The sequence below is a fragment of the Panthera pardus genome, unplaced genomic scaffold (genome assembly GCF_024362965.1).
Source record: "Panthera pardus isolate Hobbes unplaced genomic scaffold, ASM2436296v1 HiC_scaffold_18, whole genome shotgun sequence".
Classification (NCBI taxonomy): domain Eukaryota; kingdom Metazoa; phylum Chordata; class Mammalia; order Carnivora; family Felidae; genus Panthera; species Panthera pardus.
In genome coordinates this window covers 3,911,547-3,928,924 of record NW_026526743.1, presented here as the reverse complement: position 1 = coordinate 3,928,924, position 17,378 = coordinate 3,911,547, and the positions used below count along the sequence as shown (strand labels likewise).

Here is a 17,378-nt window from a genome sequence, read left to right as displayed (position 1 = left end):
GGATAAAACTATTTTACCAAAACGCAGGGGATTTATTTGGGGTTTGGGCGAAAAATAATCCTGTGGGAGGTGCGGTAGGCCAACACATGAGGCAAGGAAATGAGGTATCTTTGGGGGCAGGAAGCTGGTGACCAGAAGCCTCAGGTCCCGCGGGAGAGGTGACAGCAGATGGGCAGGCAGACATCTGGGTCCCCGGGGAAATGAGGAGGTTGAGGACTCAATGGCTGGGGCGAAAGGGGTTGAACAAATATTTACACACCACAGGGAAGCCTCTGGGGCACTTGAAGGGGTCAGGGCGGGGCTTTGGGAAGGGCGGGGCCTAAAGGTACCGAGCAAGCCGGTCGTAGACTTGGTCCAGGTTTCTGCACAGGAATATGGAGAGCGTCATGAAGCTGAGCTATAGAGAAAGGAGACCTGGTCAGAGAGGTCCAGGGGATGTTGGCGAGGGTGATGGGGGTAGGGAGGATGGGGGTCCCGAGGGAGAAAAAGGGGTGGGGCCAGGGGATAAAAATAAAGCCAGGAGATTTGGGTTGGGGGCGCGGTCATGGGGGGCGGAGAAGGGAGTAGAAGGTGGGTGGGGCTAGAGGGAGAGCTGGGCCAGGTTGTGAAAGATGGGATCAGGGATGGGAATTTGGAGGCTTGGGGTTAGTCACTAAAGATGCGAGGGAGAGAGGGAGGATGGGAAGAAGAATAGGGTGGGGTAGAGGTGCCCAGCTGCGTCTAGCTCAGGTTTGGAGTCTGGGAAGGAGTGCGATCCGGAGATAGCCCAGGGTACTTTATTCCGGAGGCTCATCTGTCTCCCCCTCTCCCTCGGCCTCTAGTTCCACCTCGACCTCCACCTCCACGCTCCCGTTCTCAGGTTGTTCCTCGTCTTGATCCCAAAGCGGCCAGGGCCCCAGGGCCATGGGCAGCTTGACCTGTGGGGACTTGTCCCCCCAGTTGGGACAGGCGTCCGCCATGCCCCAGCCACCCCAGAGACCGCCGCTACGCCGGCTGCTGCTCAGCACACCACAGCGCCCGCCGCCTCCGCCATCAGCCCTGGGACCAAGCCCGGGGCTCGAACCATAGGCGTCCGGCACCTGCAGCTGGCGCTCCCGGCAGAGCACCGTACGCAGTAGTAGCAGGCTCAGCCCCGCCACACTCACCTGCAGGGAAAAGGGAGGAATACTGCAGCCAAGAGCAGAGCGCTAGAACGCCAAGGGAGGCGGGAACGCCTACTCCCTGCGTACAACCAATCAGGGCTCACAGAAGATAGGTCTTGTGCGGAGAGGCAGAAGAGCTTGGATTGGCTGAAGCTCTATCACGCCTGCACCTTTCCCGGAGAATGGGAAGGCGCGCAATTTGGGGGCGGAGCCATCTAGGGATTGTAGGGCTAATCGCAAATAGGGGCGGGACCAAATTACCTCAAGTAGACCGACGCCCAGACAAATGCCTACTATGGAGATGAGGTTGTTGTGCAACCACTTCTGGATGCTCCGCGCGCAGCCCTAGGGATATAGGGAAAGGTTAAAGGTAGGGTCCTCTCTGGGATTCGCCCTCAACCCCGTGCACACTGTTTTCCTTAGCCCAGCCCTCACCGCTCTTTCAGGCACCACCCCGCGTCCCTAGTTACTAGGGTTCTCTAGTCTCCACCTCGTCCGGTCCAACCCTCCTTTCAGCCTTGCTTTTTCTTTTAGGCCCCGCCCCCGCAAACCACGCCCCTTCTGGGGAGCTCCACCCCTCCTGTTGTGCCGCTTTCTCGTAGCCCCACCCTACTTGCAGACTCCTCCCAGGTCCTGCGGCCCCGCCTCCTGGGGAGCAAACCCCTACCACAGCTCTACCCGCTCACCGGCCCCTCCCCTTCCTAGCGGGCTCCAAACCCTGCCCACCTCGCTGTAGATAGCGCTGTTTGCAGGGACCAGGCAAAGGTCTGTACTGTGGCGGGGCCGCGCCAGTGGTCCCCGCCGGCTGAACTGGGGGAAGGAGAGTTTCTCGAAGATGGCGGAGTCGTTGCTCGCCGATGAATTATAGCAGGAGCAGGGCACGCGGTGCATCTCTGACTCGTTGCTGCTGAGGCTGGGGTTACTGAGCCAGTCCTGAGGAGAGTTCCAGCCGCAGCATCGCAGCTAGAAGAGGGACAAGAGTCAGAGAGACGTGGACTGGAGGGATTCAAAATGATTTGGGCGTTCGGGGGACTGGGTGGTGTGCATGAGGTCACGTTGGGGAGCAGAGGGCCAAGTAATGGGTGTAGGTGATGGACCACACGCGGGCTAGGCTTGGGGACGTTAGAAGAACTTGGGGTTGGTGGAGACCAATCACGGGTGACATGGGGCTGTGGGAGGAGCTGCAGAATCACGCTGTGGATGGAAGATTGGGTGGGCGGTGCAATTCAACCTCAGGTGGGGAACAGGTGGATGAGAGGTCAGGGCCACGAGAGTGGCCAGAGTGGAGTCTCACGTGGGCCGGGTCCTGTGAGGGCCAGAGTCACCCAGGGTTAGGGAGTGGGGTCACGCTAGGGCCTCGGGGCTGAGGGCGAATTCTTATCAGGGCAGAAACCAGAGCCTCTCCAGGGTCTGGGAGCTGGGGGAAACGATCACACAGGAGTCAGTCGAGTTGCCATCTGGGGACGGGGCCACGCAGGAGGTCGGGTGGATGGATAGGGTTACCCTTAGGGTCCTGGAGCTGGGCGCCCCGGCTTGGTCGGGGCGGAGTCTCCCTGGGACAGGGGACAGGGCTGTCAGAGTGCCAGACCTACAGGGAGGGATGCACGTCCGGGTAGGCGGGGGCTCACCCACCTGGAACTGCACGTAGTCCCAGCTCTCCTCCGCCGCCGACTCCTCCGGGTGCGCGTGGTAGCGTTGGATGGTCTCCATCACGATATCCTTCACCCTCCGCTCCAGCTAAGAGGCTAACAGTGAGGCCGGATCCCCACCCACTTCCCCACCCCCAATTTGCCCCGACCCACTCCAGCCTCTTCTGGGCTTTCTCAGTCCCATGAGGTCCCTGAGCGTCTTAAGTTGGTCTCGATTTCTCACCCAATGGCTAGCTATGTATTTGTTCCTTAAAATCTCTGCCTATCGTGTCTTTGTTTCTCCCACTGTCTCCCACGATCTCTCATTAGGTCTCTGCCTCTTTCTTGGAGCCTCTTCTTTCTCCGCCTGTTTTTCTCTTTTTTTCTATTTCCCTTTGGATCTCTCTCTCTCTTGCTGTGTCTTTCTTCCTCCGTGCCTGTCATCCTCGTCGTTGAGTCTCTTCCTTCGACTCACCTCATCTCTATCTTCTTTGTGTCTGTCTCTGTGTCCCTATGTTTTTCCGTCTGCCTCTGCCCGTCACTATTATTTCTTTGTCCATGTCAGCTCTTGTCTACCTTTGTTTCCGTCTTTTTCAGCCCCCTCCCTACCCCCCTGCCCCCCCCCCCCCGTCCCCCACAGGAGCTTGGGAGGAGTGGGGGGAGGGGAAGCCAACCTCACCCGGGTCCGCTGAGTGGAGATGAGGATTCCTAGCGTGATCTGCATGGCAAACAGGAGCAGCAGTATCCCAAAATACTGGGGAGAGGGGGGGCAGCAGAGTGGGGGAGATCAGGCTGAGCCCCTTCCTTGGATGTGGGGCTCTATTGGAGGGGGGTGTGGGGAGGGCACTCACCAGGCCCAGCAGGCAGCGGAGCTCCTTCAGGGCCCCCACACAGCCCAGGAGAGCAAGACCCATGGTGAGAATTCCTGAGATGGCCAGGGCCTTGGACCAGATCTGCAGGGGCATGAAGGACAGGCCTGGGGGAGGTGAGAGGCAGTGACATTGGGCACGGTGCTCACAGCCCCAGGTAGCCCCATTCCCCACCCATGCAGCCACTCAACTCGGGAGCAGTATTGGGGGGGGGGCTCTTTCTCTGCGTGTCTGTCCCTGCCACATGTTGAGTCTCTGTTCCTCTCCTTCTGGGATGCTATCTACCCCTCTCTCTGGCACTCTGTTCCTCCTGAGTCACCGTCCCCTCAACACCCTCTCTAGGTCTCTGTTCCCTTCTCTCTGGATCTCTGTTCCTTTCTCCCTGGTCATAGTCTCTCCCTCTTGCTCTCAGTCTCTCTTTCCTCCTTCAGCCCCTCCTCACCCCCAAAAGTTTCAGTCCCATCACTTGGCAGTACATCTGTCACTTAGACCTCCCAAGGGGTAGGGGTGCATGATATCTATTTCTGAGTGCTATTTTCAGGGACACATGGGAGGCATGCGTTCAACGCAGTCCTCAGTACAGGGCACACACTTATTAAACATGAGCTATCAGTATTTCGACTATTACTCCATTATTACTTTCCTACTACTATTATTATTATTATTATTATTATTATTATTATTATTATTAATGTTATATCTGCTCTTCCATTTCCTTGCTGTGTGACAGCCAGTAGGTGACGTCCCCTCCCTGAACCTCAAGAGAGGGGAAGGTTTGTGGGAGGATCTGATAAGGATCTGCACTACATCTAACATGTAGGAAGTGCCTGAGAAATGGCTATTATCATTTTTATTAGTATTCATATGCACAACTCATTTGCCAGAGGAAGGCACTGAGACTAAGAGCAGTGGGCAGGCTGTGAAGCAGAGTCTGGGACAAGGGAGACCCCGGGATGTCACTTAGGGGCAGACCGGGTCACACTTGCTCCAGGAGGCCCCTCCAAGGAGCCCTGGCCCCCTCACCTACAAAGGACACGAAGCTGGTCTTGTCAATGAGTATCCAGATGCCAAAGCAGAAAATAAGGCTGCCTAGGACCTGGAGGGAGGAGATGAGAATATGGCGGTGGGCAAAGGAGGGGGGGATATCAGGTCAGGTGGCTGTGGCAGGGGCTGGGGCCTGGGCTGGGTAGCCATGTGGCAACTCACGAAGAAGAAGAGGTTGAAAACGAAGAGGAGGTACTTGATGAGGCTGAGGCAGCTGTCCTGGGCCGACATCTTCGCCTAGAGGGGTGGGCAGCCAGAGGGGAGGGACCGAACAGAAGAGGTGTTAGCAGTGGAGGAGAAGGGCAGAAAGAGGCTGTGAGAGAGGGGGAGGGAGAAAGGAAGAACACCGAGAAAGAGGAAGTTCCAGAGGTGGAGCCCCGCCCCCTCCCTCTACACCCTAGAGGTGGCTTTTTTGTCTATCTGGGCCCCTGTCGCCCTCATCTGCCCCACTCAGACACACACCAGTACCTGAGGGGCCTTGGGATTTGTGGGCACCAAGGACACGTTGGGTAGTTCCTCCCAGGTCTCCATGGCTCAGGCTGGGGGACCCGCAGGGACTCCTGATCTACTTGCACCCACCTGCTCTGGGCCCCGGGGCCCCAGGCCAGCCCTGGACAGCAGCCGACCTCACAGACACTCTGACCTCACTGCCTGCTAAGCTTTGCCATCTCTGCATCCATCTCTGTCCCCTCTTCCTGGCCCTCTGTCTCTGGTCCTCCCTTCTCCGGGTCTCTGTCCTCTCTCTGGGTCTCTGGTGTCCCTCCCCCAACACCTCCCACCTCACCTTCCCGGCATCTACCCTCTCCCTCTCTGGGTTTCTGGCCCCTTCTCTCAGCACGCCTGTCTTTTCTCTGCTTATGCCCCATCCCCGCACCTTGTCATGGCCTCTCTCTCAGAGTCTGCATCCGGTTCTTGACAACAAATGTACACCACGCTGTTCCCATATGCTGGGGAAGGGGCTGGGCACCTGGGGGAAGTGAAAGTGCTTCAGTGCCCCACGTGGGAAGGTCCCTGCGAGTGAGGGGGTGGCCTGGCTGTGCCAAAACACCCAGAGGGGAAGCTGGGTCTCTGCAGTACTTCCTGCTTCTGCAGTGGGGCCCCAGCAGGGTGAGGCTGGGGAGGAGTCCGGATTGAATCTGTGACCTTGGCAGTTAGATCGAGGTCTGCTGTACTTGATGGTCTCCAGCCTCCGTAGTCTCTCCTGTTGGCCCCACTCTTGTCAAATTGGATTTCCACCGTTGGGGATGTTCCTACCTCTTGAAGTCCATCCAGGCCCTGGGAAACCCGCCCCTCTTAGGGACATAACACCCTCTCTTTCTGAGAGATCTCATCTACCATTTTTTTTTTTTTAAGGCTCCAAATGCAATTTATTTTCTTATTAATGTTATCAAAAATCAATTCATGTTAATAGTATTCTGATTTTTGGCTCTGGACTTCCTTTCTCTCTTTCCGGTGTTATTGAGGGATAATTGACAATTGCAATTGTATGTTATTTCAAGTGTCCAACATGATGATTTGATCTACATATGCATTGTGGAATGATTGCCAAGATCAGGATAACATTTTGATCATCTCACATAGTTAACTATTTTTATTTTTTTGGTGGTGGTGAGAACACTTAATAGGTATTCTCAGCAACTTTCCAGTTTACAATACTGGATAATTATCTATAATCGCCATCCTGTATATTAGATCCTCAGAATGTATTTTTTTTTAATGTTTATTTACTTGAGAGAGAGTGAGAGTGAGAGAGAGAGAGAGAGAGAGAGAGCAGGGGAGGGGCAGAGGGAGAGGGAGAGAGAATCCTAAACAGGCTCCATGTTGCCAGCGCAGAACCCTATGTGGAGCTCGACCTCATGAACCTTGAGATCATGACCCGAGTGAAATCAAGAGTCAGATGCTTAACCAACTGAGCTCCCAAGGCACCCCTGAATGTATTCTTTTAACTGAAAGTCTGTACCCTTTGATCCACATCCCCCCATTTCCCCTATTCCCCAGAGCATGATGGTCAGGACTCTATTCTCTGTTTCTATGAAATTCTCCCCCTGCCCTGTTTTTTAATTTTTTAAATTATGTTTCTTTATTTTTGAGAGGCAGAGAGAGACAGAGTGTGAGCGGGGAAAGGGCGGGGGGTGGGGTGGGGGACACAGAATCAGAAGCAGGCTCCAGGCTCTGAGCTGTCAGCAGAGAGCCCGATGCGGGGCTCGAACTCACAAACCAGGAGATCATGACCTGAGCCGAAGTCGGATGCTCAACCGACGGAGCCACCCAGGCGCCCCTCCCCCTGCCCCGTTTTTAAAATAAGATTCCACATTTCAATGATACCATGAAGTCTTTCTCTGTCTGGCTAATTTCACTTAGCATAATGCCCTCCAGGTTCATCCATGTTGTAAAGGGCAGGAGATATATATATATATATATATATATATATATATATATATATATATATATATATATATATATAGTTGACCTTATATGTGTGGGTATACTTCCTTATTACATTGGTTTATGTGTCTGTTTGTATACCATTTTTTTAAGTTTATTTATTTATTTTGAGAGACAGAGAATGTGCACCAGTGGGGGAGGGCCAGGGAGAGAGAGAGAGAGAGAGAGAGAGAGAGAGAGAGAGAGAGAGAGAGAGAGGAGCCTAAGCAGGCTCCATGCCCAGTGTGGAGCCCTACATGGGGCTCCATCCCACAAACCGTGAGATCATGACTGAGCTGAAATCAAGAGTCAGCACTTAACCGACTGAGCCATCCAGGCTTCCTATACCATTTGTTTTGATTACTATAATTTTGTCATATAGTTTGAAACCAAGAAGTGTGATGCCTCCAACTTTGTTCTTCTTTCTCAATATTCTTTTGGCTATTTCTTTTTCCTTTTTACTGTTGTTATTTACCTTTTCTAAATTAATTAATTAATTTATTGTTTAATTTATATCCAAGTTAGTTAGCATATAGTGCAAAAATGATTTCAGGAGTAGATTCCTTAATGCCCCTTCCCCATTTAGCCCATCCCCCCTCCCACAACCCCTCCAGTAACCCTCTGTTTGTTCTCCATATTTAAGAGTCTCTTATGTTTTGTCCCCCTCCCTGTTTTTATATTATTTTTGCTTCCCTTCCCTTATGTTCATCTGTTTAGTATCTTAAATTCCTCATATCAGTGGAGTCATGTGATATTTGTCTTTCTCTGACTGACTAATTTCACTTAGCATAATACTCTCCAGTTCCATCCGTGTAGTTGTAAATGGCAAGATTTCATTCTTTTTGATTGCTGAGTAATACTCCATTGTGTGTGTGTGTGTGTGTGTGTGTGTGTGTGTGTGTGTTCTTTATCCATTCATCCATCGATGGACATTTGGGCTCTTACCATATTTTGGCTATTGTTGATAGTGCTGCTGTAAACATGGGGGTGCATGTGTCCCTTCGAAACAGGACACCTATATGTATCCCTTGGATAAATGCCTAGTAGTGCAATTGCTGGGTCATAGGGTAGTTCTATTTTTAGTTTTTTGAGGAACTTCCATACTGTTTTCCAGAGTGGCTGCACCGGTTTGCATTCCCATCAACAACGCAAAAGAGATCCTCTTTCTCTGCATCTTTGCCAACATCTGTTGTTGCCTGAGTTGTTAATGTTAACCATTCTGACAGGTGTAAGGTGGTATCTCATTGTGGTTTTGATCTGTATTTCCCTAATGATGAGTGATGTTGAGCATTTTTTCATGTGTTGGTTGGCCATCTGGATGTCTTTTTTTGAGAAATATCTATTCATGTCTTTTGCCCATTTCTTCACTGGATTCTTTGTTTTTGGGTGTTGAGTTTGATAAGTTCTTTATAGATTTTGGATACTAACCCTTTATCTGTTATGTCATTTGCAAGTATCTTCTCCCATTCTGTCGGTTGCCTTTTAGTTTTGCTGATTGTTTCCTTCACTGTGCAGAAGCTTTTTATTTTGATGAGGTCCCAATAGTTCATTTTTGCTTTTTTTTCCCCTTGCCTCTGAAGACATGTTGAGTAAGAAGTTGCTGCGGCTGAGGTCAAAGAGGTTTTTGTCTGTTTTCTCCTCTCCTCTAGGATTTTGATGGCTTCCTGTCTTACATTTAGGTCTTTCATCCATTTTGGTTTATTTTTGGTGTATGGTGTAAGAAAGTGGTCCAGGTTCATTTTTCTGCATGTTGCTGTCCAGTTTTCCCAGCACCATTTGCTAAAGAGACGGTCTTTATTCCATTGGATATTCTTTCCTGTTTTGTCAAAGATTAGTTGGCCATACATTTGTGGGTCCATTTCTGGGTTCTCTATTATGTTCCATTGATCTGAGTGTCTGTTTTTTGTTCCAGTACCATACTCGTAATGATTACGGTTTTGTAATACATCTTGAAACCCGGGATTGTGATGCCTCCAGCTTTGGTTTTCTTTTTCAAGGTTGCTTTGGCTATTCAGGGTCTTTTTGCTTCCATACAAATTTAAGATTGTTTGTTCTAGCGCTGTGAAGAATGCTGGTGTTATTTTGATAGGGATTGCATTGAATATGTAGATTGCTTTGGGTAGTATCGACATTTTAACAATGTTTGTTCTTCCAATCCAGGAGCATGGAATATTTTTCCATTTTTTGGTATCTTCTTGAACTTCTTTCATAAGCTTTCTCTAGTTTTCAGTGTATAGATTTTTCACCTCTTTGCTTATGTTTATTCCTAGATATTAAAAAAATTTTTTTTATGTTTATTTATTTTTGAGAGAGAGGGAGAAACAGAGTGTGAGTAGGGCAGGGGCAGAGAGAGAGGGAGCCACGGAATCCGAGGCAGGCTCCAGGCCCTGAGCCGTCAGCACAGAGCCTGATGTGGGCCTCGAACCCACAAACCGTGAGATCATGACCTGAGCCGAAGTTGGACGCCCAACCGACTGAGCCACCCAGGCGCCCCTATTCCTAGGTATTTTATGGTTTTTGGTTATTTACTTTTGAGAGAGCAAGAGTGCGAGTGAGGGAGGGGCAGAGAGAGAGGGGGACATAGGATCCAAAGTAGGCTCTGTGCTGACCACAGAGAGCCCGATGTGGGACTTGAACCTATGAACCATAAGATCATGCCACGAGCTGAAGCTGGACTCTCAACTGACTGAGACACCCAGACACCCCTCTTTTTGGCTATTTCGAGGTCTTTTGTAGTTATGTACAAATTTTGGGACAGTTTTTCCTACTTCCATGAAAAATGCCAATAGAATTAAAAAAAATTTTTTTTAACATTTATTTATTATTGAGAGACAGAGCATGAGCAGGGGAGGGGCAGAGAGAGAGGGAGACACAGAATCCGAAGCAGGCTCCAGGCTCTGAGCTGTCAGCACAGAGCCTGACGTGGGGCTCGAACTCACAAACTGCGTGATCATGACCCAAGCCGAAGTTGGATGCCCAACCGACTGAGCCACTCAGGTGCCCCTAGAATTTTGATAGGGATTGCACTGAGTCTGTAGGTTGCTTTGGATACTATGGACATTTTCACAATATTGATTCTTCCTATCCAAGAACACAGGATGTCTTTCCATTTCTTTCTTTTTCGATTTCCTTCATTGGTATCTTATAGTTTTCACCTCCTTATTGAAATTTATTCCTAGGTATTTTATTATTTTGATGCTGCTGTAAATGGTTTTGTTTTCTTCTCTTTCAGATAGTGTGTTAATGTATAGACATGCAACTGATTTCTGTATTTTGATTTTGTATTCTGTAACTTTACTGAATTTGTTTATTAGTTATAACACCTTTTTGTTGGAGTCTTAGGGTTTCTTATATAAGATTATGTTGTCTGCAAACATAAACTTTTCCTCCTTTCTGATTTGGATGACTTTTATTTCTTTTTCTTGCCTAATTGCTATGGCTAGGATTTCTGGTATTATGTTGAATAGAGGTGACAAGAGGGCATTTTTGTATTGTTTCTGATCTTAGAGGAAAAACTTTTAACTTTTAACACTGAGTATAATGTTAGCTGTGGGCTAGTTACATGTGGCCTTTATTATGTTAAAAAAATTGTTTTTTAGGTTTATTTATTTTGAGAGAGGGAGAAAGACAGAGAAAGAGGGAGAGACTCCAAAGCAGGCTTTGTGCTGTCAGCATGGAGCCTACCTAACATGGGGCTTGATCTCACAAACTGTGAGATCATGACCTGAGCTGAAATCAAGAGTTAGATACTCGACTGAGCCACCCAGGTGTCCTTAGCCTTTATTATGCTGAGGTACATTCCTTTTATACCTAATTTGTTGAGGATTTTTATCATTAAGGGATGTTGATGTATGGAAACCAATTTGACAGTAAATTTCATATATTAAAAAAAAAAGAAAAAAAGAAAAAAAAATAAAATAAATCAAATGAAACAGTTTATTTTTGAAAAAAAAAAAAAGGGATGTTGAATTTTGTCAAATGCTTTTTCTGCATCTATTGAAATTATCATGTGATGTTTATTTTTCATTCTGTTAACATGGTACATCACATGTGTTGATTTACCTATGTTGAACCATATGTATGTTGCATCCCAGTCATAAATCCCACTTGATCATGGTGTGTGAGCCTTTTAATGTGGTGTTGAGTTCAGTTTACTGGTATTTTGTTGCGGACTTTTGTATCTATGTTCACCAGGGATACTGGACTATAATCTTCTTTTCTTGCAGGGTCCTTGTCTAGCTTTGGTAAAGCTGGCCTCGTAAAATGAGTCTTGAAATATTCTTTCCTCTTGAATTTTTGAGAAGAATTTGAGAATGATTGTTGTTAATTCTTCCTTAAAATGTTTGGTAGAATTCACCCATAAAGCCATCTGGTCCAGTACTCTTATTTGTTGGGGGCTGAATCAATCTCCTTGCTCATTATTTGTCTGTTCAGATTTACTGCACGATTCAGTCTTGTAAGATGTGTATTTCTAGCAGTGTATCCATTTCTTCTAAGTTATCTAATTTATTGGCATATAATTGTTCATACTAATCTTTTATGATCATTTGTATTTCAGGGGTGTCAGTTATTAAATCTCCTCTTTATTTATAATTTTGTTAATTTGAGTCATTTGTCATTTTTTGTCTTAGTCAGCTAAAGATTTTTCAACTTTTGCAGCACGTGGGTGGCTCAGTTGGTTAAGTGTTGGACTTAGGCTCAGGTCATGATCTCACAGCTCATGAGTTTAGGCCCCACATCAGGCTCTCTTCTGTCAGTGCAGAGCCCACTTGGGATCCTTTGCCTGCCTCTCTCCGCCCCTCCCCACTCACGCTCTCTCTCAAAAATAAATAGACATTAAGAAAAAAAGATTTTTCAATTTTCTGTTTTCAAAAAACCAAATCTTAGTTTAATTGCTCCTTTAAATCGCCTTTCTAGTCTCTATTTCATTTATTTCTGCTGTAATCACTATTATGCCACCTTCGTGCTGAGTTTGTTCTTGTTTCAGTTCCTTGAGGTGTAATGTTAGAACACAGATGCAAAAATCCTCAACAAAATACAGTAGTAGCACACTGACTTCACTCTTTTACATTCTTATTTCTCTTTTTCTCTCTCTTTTTTTCTCCTCTGACTGGATAACATCAAGAAATATGTCTTCAAGTTCACAGATTCCTTCTACCTTGGTGGACCAACCCTGGGTGATGCCCTCATTCCCATACAGCCCATCAGTTCCTAAGCCAATACATCCTGTGTCTTGATTCTCTACGTTCTCTCCTTCTCTCTGTCCTCATTGCTTGGGCTGGCTCAGGACTTGCTTTCCCATCTGGACCCAGACCTCAGCCTCCTCCATTCTCTTAGTCTCTCCCCTCCAGTCCACTCCCTACGTGGCCTGAGAGGATCTTTTGAAGCCCAGACCTGGATTATACAGCCCTATGTCCACATCTATTAGGACACAGATTTACCACCCCTCATCCCTCAGCAGCTCTTCTAAGCCATCATTAAATCTTCTGTGCTCTACTACTAATATACAGTTCAAATTCACTCACTTCTCTCCAAGGCCACTATCCTAATCCAGGCTGTATTATTTTCCATACAAATAATTACAATTGCGGGGCGCCTGGGTGGCGCAGTCGGTTAAGCGTCCGACTTCAGCCAGGTCACGATCTCGCGGTCCGTGAGTTCGAGCCCCGCGTCAGGCTCTGGGCTGATGGCTCGGAGCCTGGAGCCTGTTTCCGATTCTGTGTCTCCCTCTCTCTCTGCCCCTCCCCCGTTCATGCTCTGTCTCTCTCTGTCCCAAAAATAAATAAAAAAAAAAAAAAAAAACGTTGAAAAAAAAAATAATTACAATTGCTTCTCTACTGATTGTAGGGTGTGGATGGTGACAACCTGCTCCTGCCCCTAAAAAGATATGTGCATGCTGGGGCATCTGGGTGGCTTAGTCGGTTGAGCATCCAGCTTTGGCTCAGGTCATGATCTCACGGTTCCTGAGTTCAAGTCCCTCATCGGGCTCTCTACTGTCAGTGCAGTGCCCGCTTCGGATCCTCTGTCCCTCTCTCTCTGCACCTCCCCCACTCATGCTTGCTCTCTGTCCAAAATGAATAAACATTAAAAAAAAAAAAAAAAAAAGACATGTCCATGCCAAGGCAATACTGAAAAAGAAGAACAAAACTGGAGGTATCATAACCCCCAATTTCAAGATACACTACAAAGCGGTAGTAATCAAACCAGTGTGGTAGTGGCACAAAAATAGACACATAGAGCAATGGAACAGAACAGAGAGCCCAGAAATAAACCCACGATTATATGATCACTTAATGTTTGACCAAAGAGGCAAGAATATACAGTGGGAAAAAAGACAAATGGTCCAGGAAAAACTGGACCACTTTCTCCCTCCATACACAAAAATAAACTCAAAATGGATTAAAGACCTAAACGTGAGATCTGAAACCATAAAAATCCTAGAAAAGGACACAGGAAGTAATTTCTCTGACATGAGCCATAGCAGCATTTTCCTAGATATGTCTCCTGAGGCAAGGGAAACAAAAGCAAAAATAAACGACTGCTACTACATCAAAATGAAAGGCTTCTGGAGAGCAATGGAAACAACCAACAAAACTGAAAGACAACCTACTGAATGGGGGAAGATATTTGCAAATGACATTATCTGGTGAAGGGTTAGTATCCAAAATATATAAAGGACTTCTATAACTCAATAAAAAAAAACCCCAAAAAATAAAAACAAAAAAAACCCCAAAACAGAACAAAAAAAAATTAATCCAAATGCAGAAGACATGAACAGATACTTCTCCAAAGAAGACATATAGATGGCCAGCAGATACATTAAAAGATGCTCAACATCACTGATAATTAGGGAAATGCAAATCAAAACCGCAATGAGATATCACACCTGTCAGAATGGCTAAAATTAAAAACACAAGAAACGACAAGTGTTGATGAGGATGTGGAGAAAAAGAAAACTCTGTGCACTGTCGGTGGGAATGCATCCCCACTGTTGGTGGGGATGCAGCCACTGTGGAAAATGGTATGGAGGTTCCTCAAAAACAAAAACAAAAACAGAATTACCATATGATCCAGCAATTCCACTACCAGGTATTTACCCCAAAGAATACTAAAAACACTAATCTGAAGAGATACGTGCATCATTACATTTATTGCAGCATTATTTACAATAGCCAAATTAAGGAAGCAGCCGAAGTGTCAATTGATAAGTGAATGGAAAAAGAAGATGTGAGATATGTATACAATGGAATATTACTCAGCCATAAAAAAGAATGAAATCTTGCTATTAGCAATGTCATGGATGGATCTACAGGATATAACGCTAAGTGAAACAAGTCAGAGAACGACATAGTTGCTCATATATGGAATTTAAGAAACAACTGAACAAAGAAAAAAAAGAGACAACTCAAAAAATAGACCCCAAACAATAGAGAACAAACTTCTGGTCACCAGAAGAGATCTGGGCAGGGGGATGGGTAAAACAGGTGGAGATGATTAAGAGTACACTTATGATGTGGGGCACCCGGGTGGCTCAGTCGGTTGGGCATCCGATCATGATCTCATTGCTTTTCGGGTCCGAGCCCTGCGTGGGGCTCTGTGCTGACAGCTCAGAGCCTGAAGCCTGCTTTGGATTCTGTGTCTCCCTTTCTCTGCCCCTCCCCAACTTGTACTCTGTCTTTCTCTCAAAAATAAAAAAAAAAACAAACCATAAAAAACAAAAAAGAGTACACTTATGATGAGCACTGAGTAATGTATAAAATTGTTGAATCGCTACATTGTACATTTGAAACTAATATAACACTGTATGTTACCTACACTAGAACAGAAAAAAAAAAAAGATATGTCCATGTCCTGGAATCTGTGAATGTGTCCTTATCTGGCAAAAAGGGTTTTTCAGACGTAATTAAGGATCTCGACATGAGATCAACCAGCATTATCTGAGGGGGCCCTAAATAAATCTAATGGTAAGTGTCTTATACTGTAAGAGACACACAGGAGAAGACAGAGAGACGAGAATGCCAGGTGAAGGAAGAGGCAGAGATTGGAATTATTCAGCTGCAAGTTATTTTAGGAAACTCTTTGACTATGGCTCATCATTTGGCCTTAGTCCAGGGAACATAAGAAATTTGGGGTTTATTTGGATCCTCAGAAAGACTTAACTTGAAAAGGGGCAGGGTTTCATAGGTTCAGGAGAGGAGGTGGAGAGAGTTTTGGAGGAAAAGGGGAGTTTGGTGAAAGGATTAGAACCAGGGAGCAGGGGGGACAAAGGAGGTGAGGACTGTGCAGAGGAAGCTGGCACCAGAGGCAAGGCCTGAGAGCAAGGTGGATGCTATGTACTATAGAGACAAAGAAGGGCGGGGAGGAGGAGAGGAGGTAAAGAGGCCTTAGAAGACATTCTGACTTCTTTCAATTGTTTAGTTGCCTCATTTAATTTAGAAATAGTACTTTGTGATGTGATTTGAAGTTTGGGTTAGAGAGCGAACAGCCAAGAAAGAATTCTTGACATATTTTTGGTGCAAAAAGGTGATTGTATTCCAGCACGGGGATAGGACCCGTGGGCAAAAAGGACTGCTTTGGGATTGTGAAGAGGGACTGATTATATGCTTTTTAATTAGTGGGGTTTAAGGATTGCATAAGTCTCTAAGGAATTTGGAAGCATGGCTTTCAGGATCTTGAGGGGCTAGCTGCCGTTAAGATAAGGTTACTTTTACTCTTTAAAAAAAATTTTTTTTAATGTTTACTTATTTTTGAGAGAGAGAGAGAGAGAGAGAGAGAGAGAGAGAGAGGCAGGCAGATACAGAATCTGAAACAGGTTCCAGGCTCCGAGCTGTCAGCACAGAGCCTGATGCGGGGCTGGAACTCAAGGACTTCAAGATCATGGCCTGAGCCAAAGTTGGACACTCAACCGACTGAGCCACCCAGGCGCCCCTACTTTTGGTCTTTAATAAAACATACACATTAAGGCATTAAGGCAGCCATGAGTTCCTTGAGGAATGTCATGCTCTGTATGTTTCAGGTATCTATCAGTGGGCTGCAAGCTGTAAGGAAACTTAGCTTTGGCTACATTTCTCTCATCTTTGTTCATTTTACAAAGAGGTAAACAGAATCCTGAAAACATCTGCAGGCCTCAAGCTACTGTTTACAATAGGCATCCCATACAGGTTTTTGCTTCTTTTACAGCTGTAGCTCTCCAATTTAATTTTGAATAATAAAAAAAGTTTGGAAAGATCAGAATTTCCCCATGATTGCCATTGGGAGTTCTAAAATACTTTCTGTCAAGTCGTTCCATTTCCTCGTAAGTGTGCCAAAAAACCTGCCAGAGTCCCAGAAGGGGCAGGGCGACCTCAGAGCGTTTTGATGCCTGGGAACCCCAGTTCCTAGAGGTTTCTCTTTAGAGCAAAGAGAAAAATTCCTAGATGGCACAGTTGGAATAAGAACAGCCCAGTTCCAAACAGGAGGGGGAATGAAGTCCAAAAGAGTAGTCTCAGGGAGGACAAAGCCTTAAAACAGATGCCCAAATAAATCCTGGAGTGCTCAAATCACGAAGAGTGAAGTTGAAATCCAGGAGAAAACACCTTGAAACTCGCGGGTCATCAAGAAAGCAGTAAGCTCAGGGGCGCCTGGGTGGCTCAGTCGGTTAAGCATCCTACTCCTGGTTTCCACTCAGGTCTGTGAGTTGAGCCCCATGTCCAGCTCTGTGCTGACAGTGCAGAGCCTGCTTGGGCTGTCTCCCTCTCTCTCTGCTCCTCCCTCACTTGCGCTGCTGTCTCTGTCTCTCTCAAAATAAACAAATACACTAAAAAATATCTAAAATAAACAAAACTTGTCAGTTATTTTACCAGCAAAAGTGAGTTGTTATTGGTCCCCGCCCCGAGGAATAATAGAGAATTGCAATTCAGGACAGGCAAGTTAGGGCAAAACCACAGTCAAGTCCAAGAAAAAAGGAGAAAACTACTCTTTGATAGAGGAAGGCGGGGAGCTGGGAGGGCTTTTGCGAATAAAAGTCTATTGGAACGAACTGGGAGTCTGAAGTGTAGGGACTTGCATCGGCTGAGTTGTGAAAGTCTCTCATTGGCTGGGGTGTTGCTGGGTAGGAAAAAAACTTTCTTCCTCCTGATGAGATAGCACCGTAGTCACTGCCAAGGTAGGTTTCTTCCTGTCGGGTCTACAATTGACTGGAGTGGTAGAGTGTGAGAGCTCCCCTTGCTGGCCCCCAGACTCAATTTTAGAGAGGCTACCCTTCATTAATATTTCACGTCTGCAATCCCAGT

At 46.7% G+C, this 17,378-nt stretch overlaps 1 protein-coding gene across 6 annotated transcripts; it reads right to left on the bottom strand.

The window, feature by feature from the left end:
* Positions 1-11: 11 nt before the first annotated feature.
* Positions 12-5,700, bottom strand: CD37 (CD37 molecule). 6 transcript variants are annotated; one of them, XM_019425705.2, is made up of 10 exons: positions 5,152-5,414; positions 4,846-4,920; positions 4,663-4,735; positions 3,622-3,746; positions 3,450-3,524; positions 2,775-2,879; positions 1,869-2,105; positions 1,404-1,487; positions 330-397; positions 12-224 (listed from the first exon to the last, which is right to left on the bottom strand). In XM_019425705.2, the coding sequence occupies exons 1-10, from the start codon at positions 5,212-5,214 to the stop codon at positions 218-220; spliced, it is 912 nt and encodes a 303-aa protein (XP_019281250.2). In that variant the 5' UTR covers positions 5,215-5,414; the 3' UTR covers positions 12-217. The 6 variants fall into 6 exon arrangements, with proteins under 6 accessions (XP_019281250.2, XP_019281252.2, XP_019281251.2 ...); XM_019425707.2 differs by lacking the exon at positions 5,152-5,414 and adding an exon at positions 5,558-5,700 and having other exon boundaries at positions 12-397; XM_019425706.2 differs by having other exon boundaries at positions 12-397; positions 3,622-3,723; positions 4,667-4,735; positions 5,152-5,417.
* Positions 5,701-17,378: the final 11,678 nt, after the last annotated feature.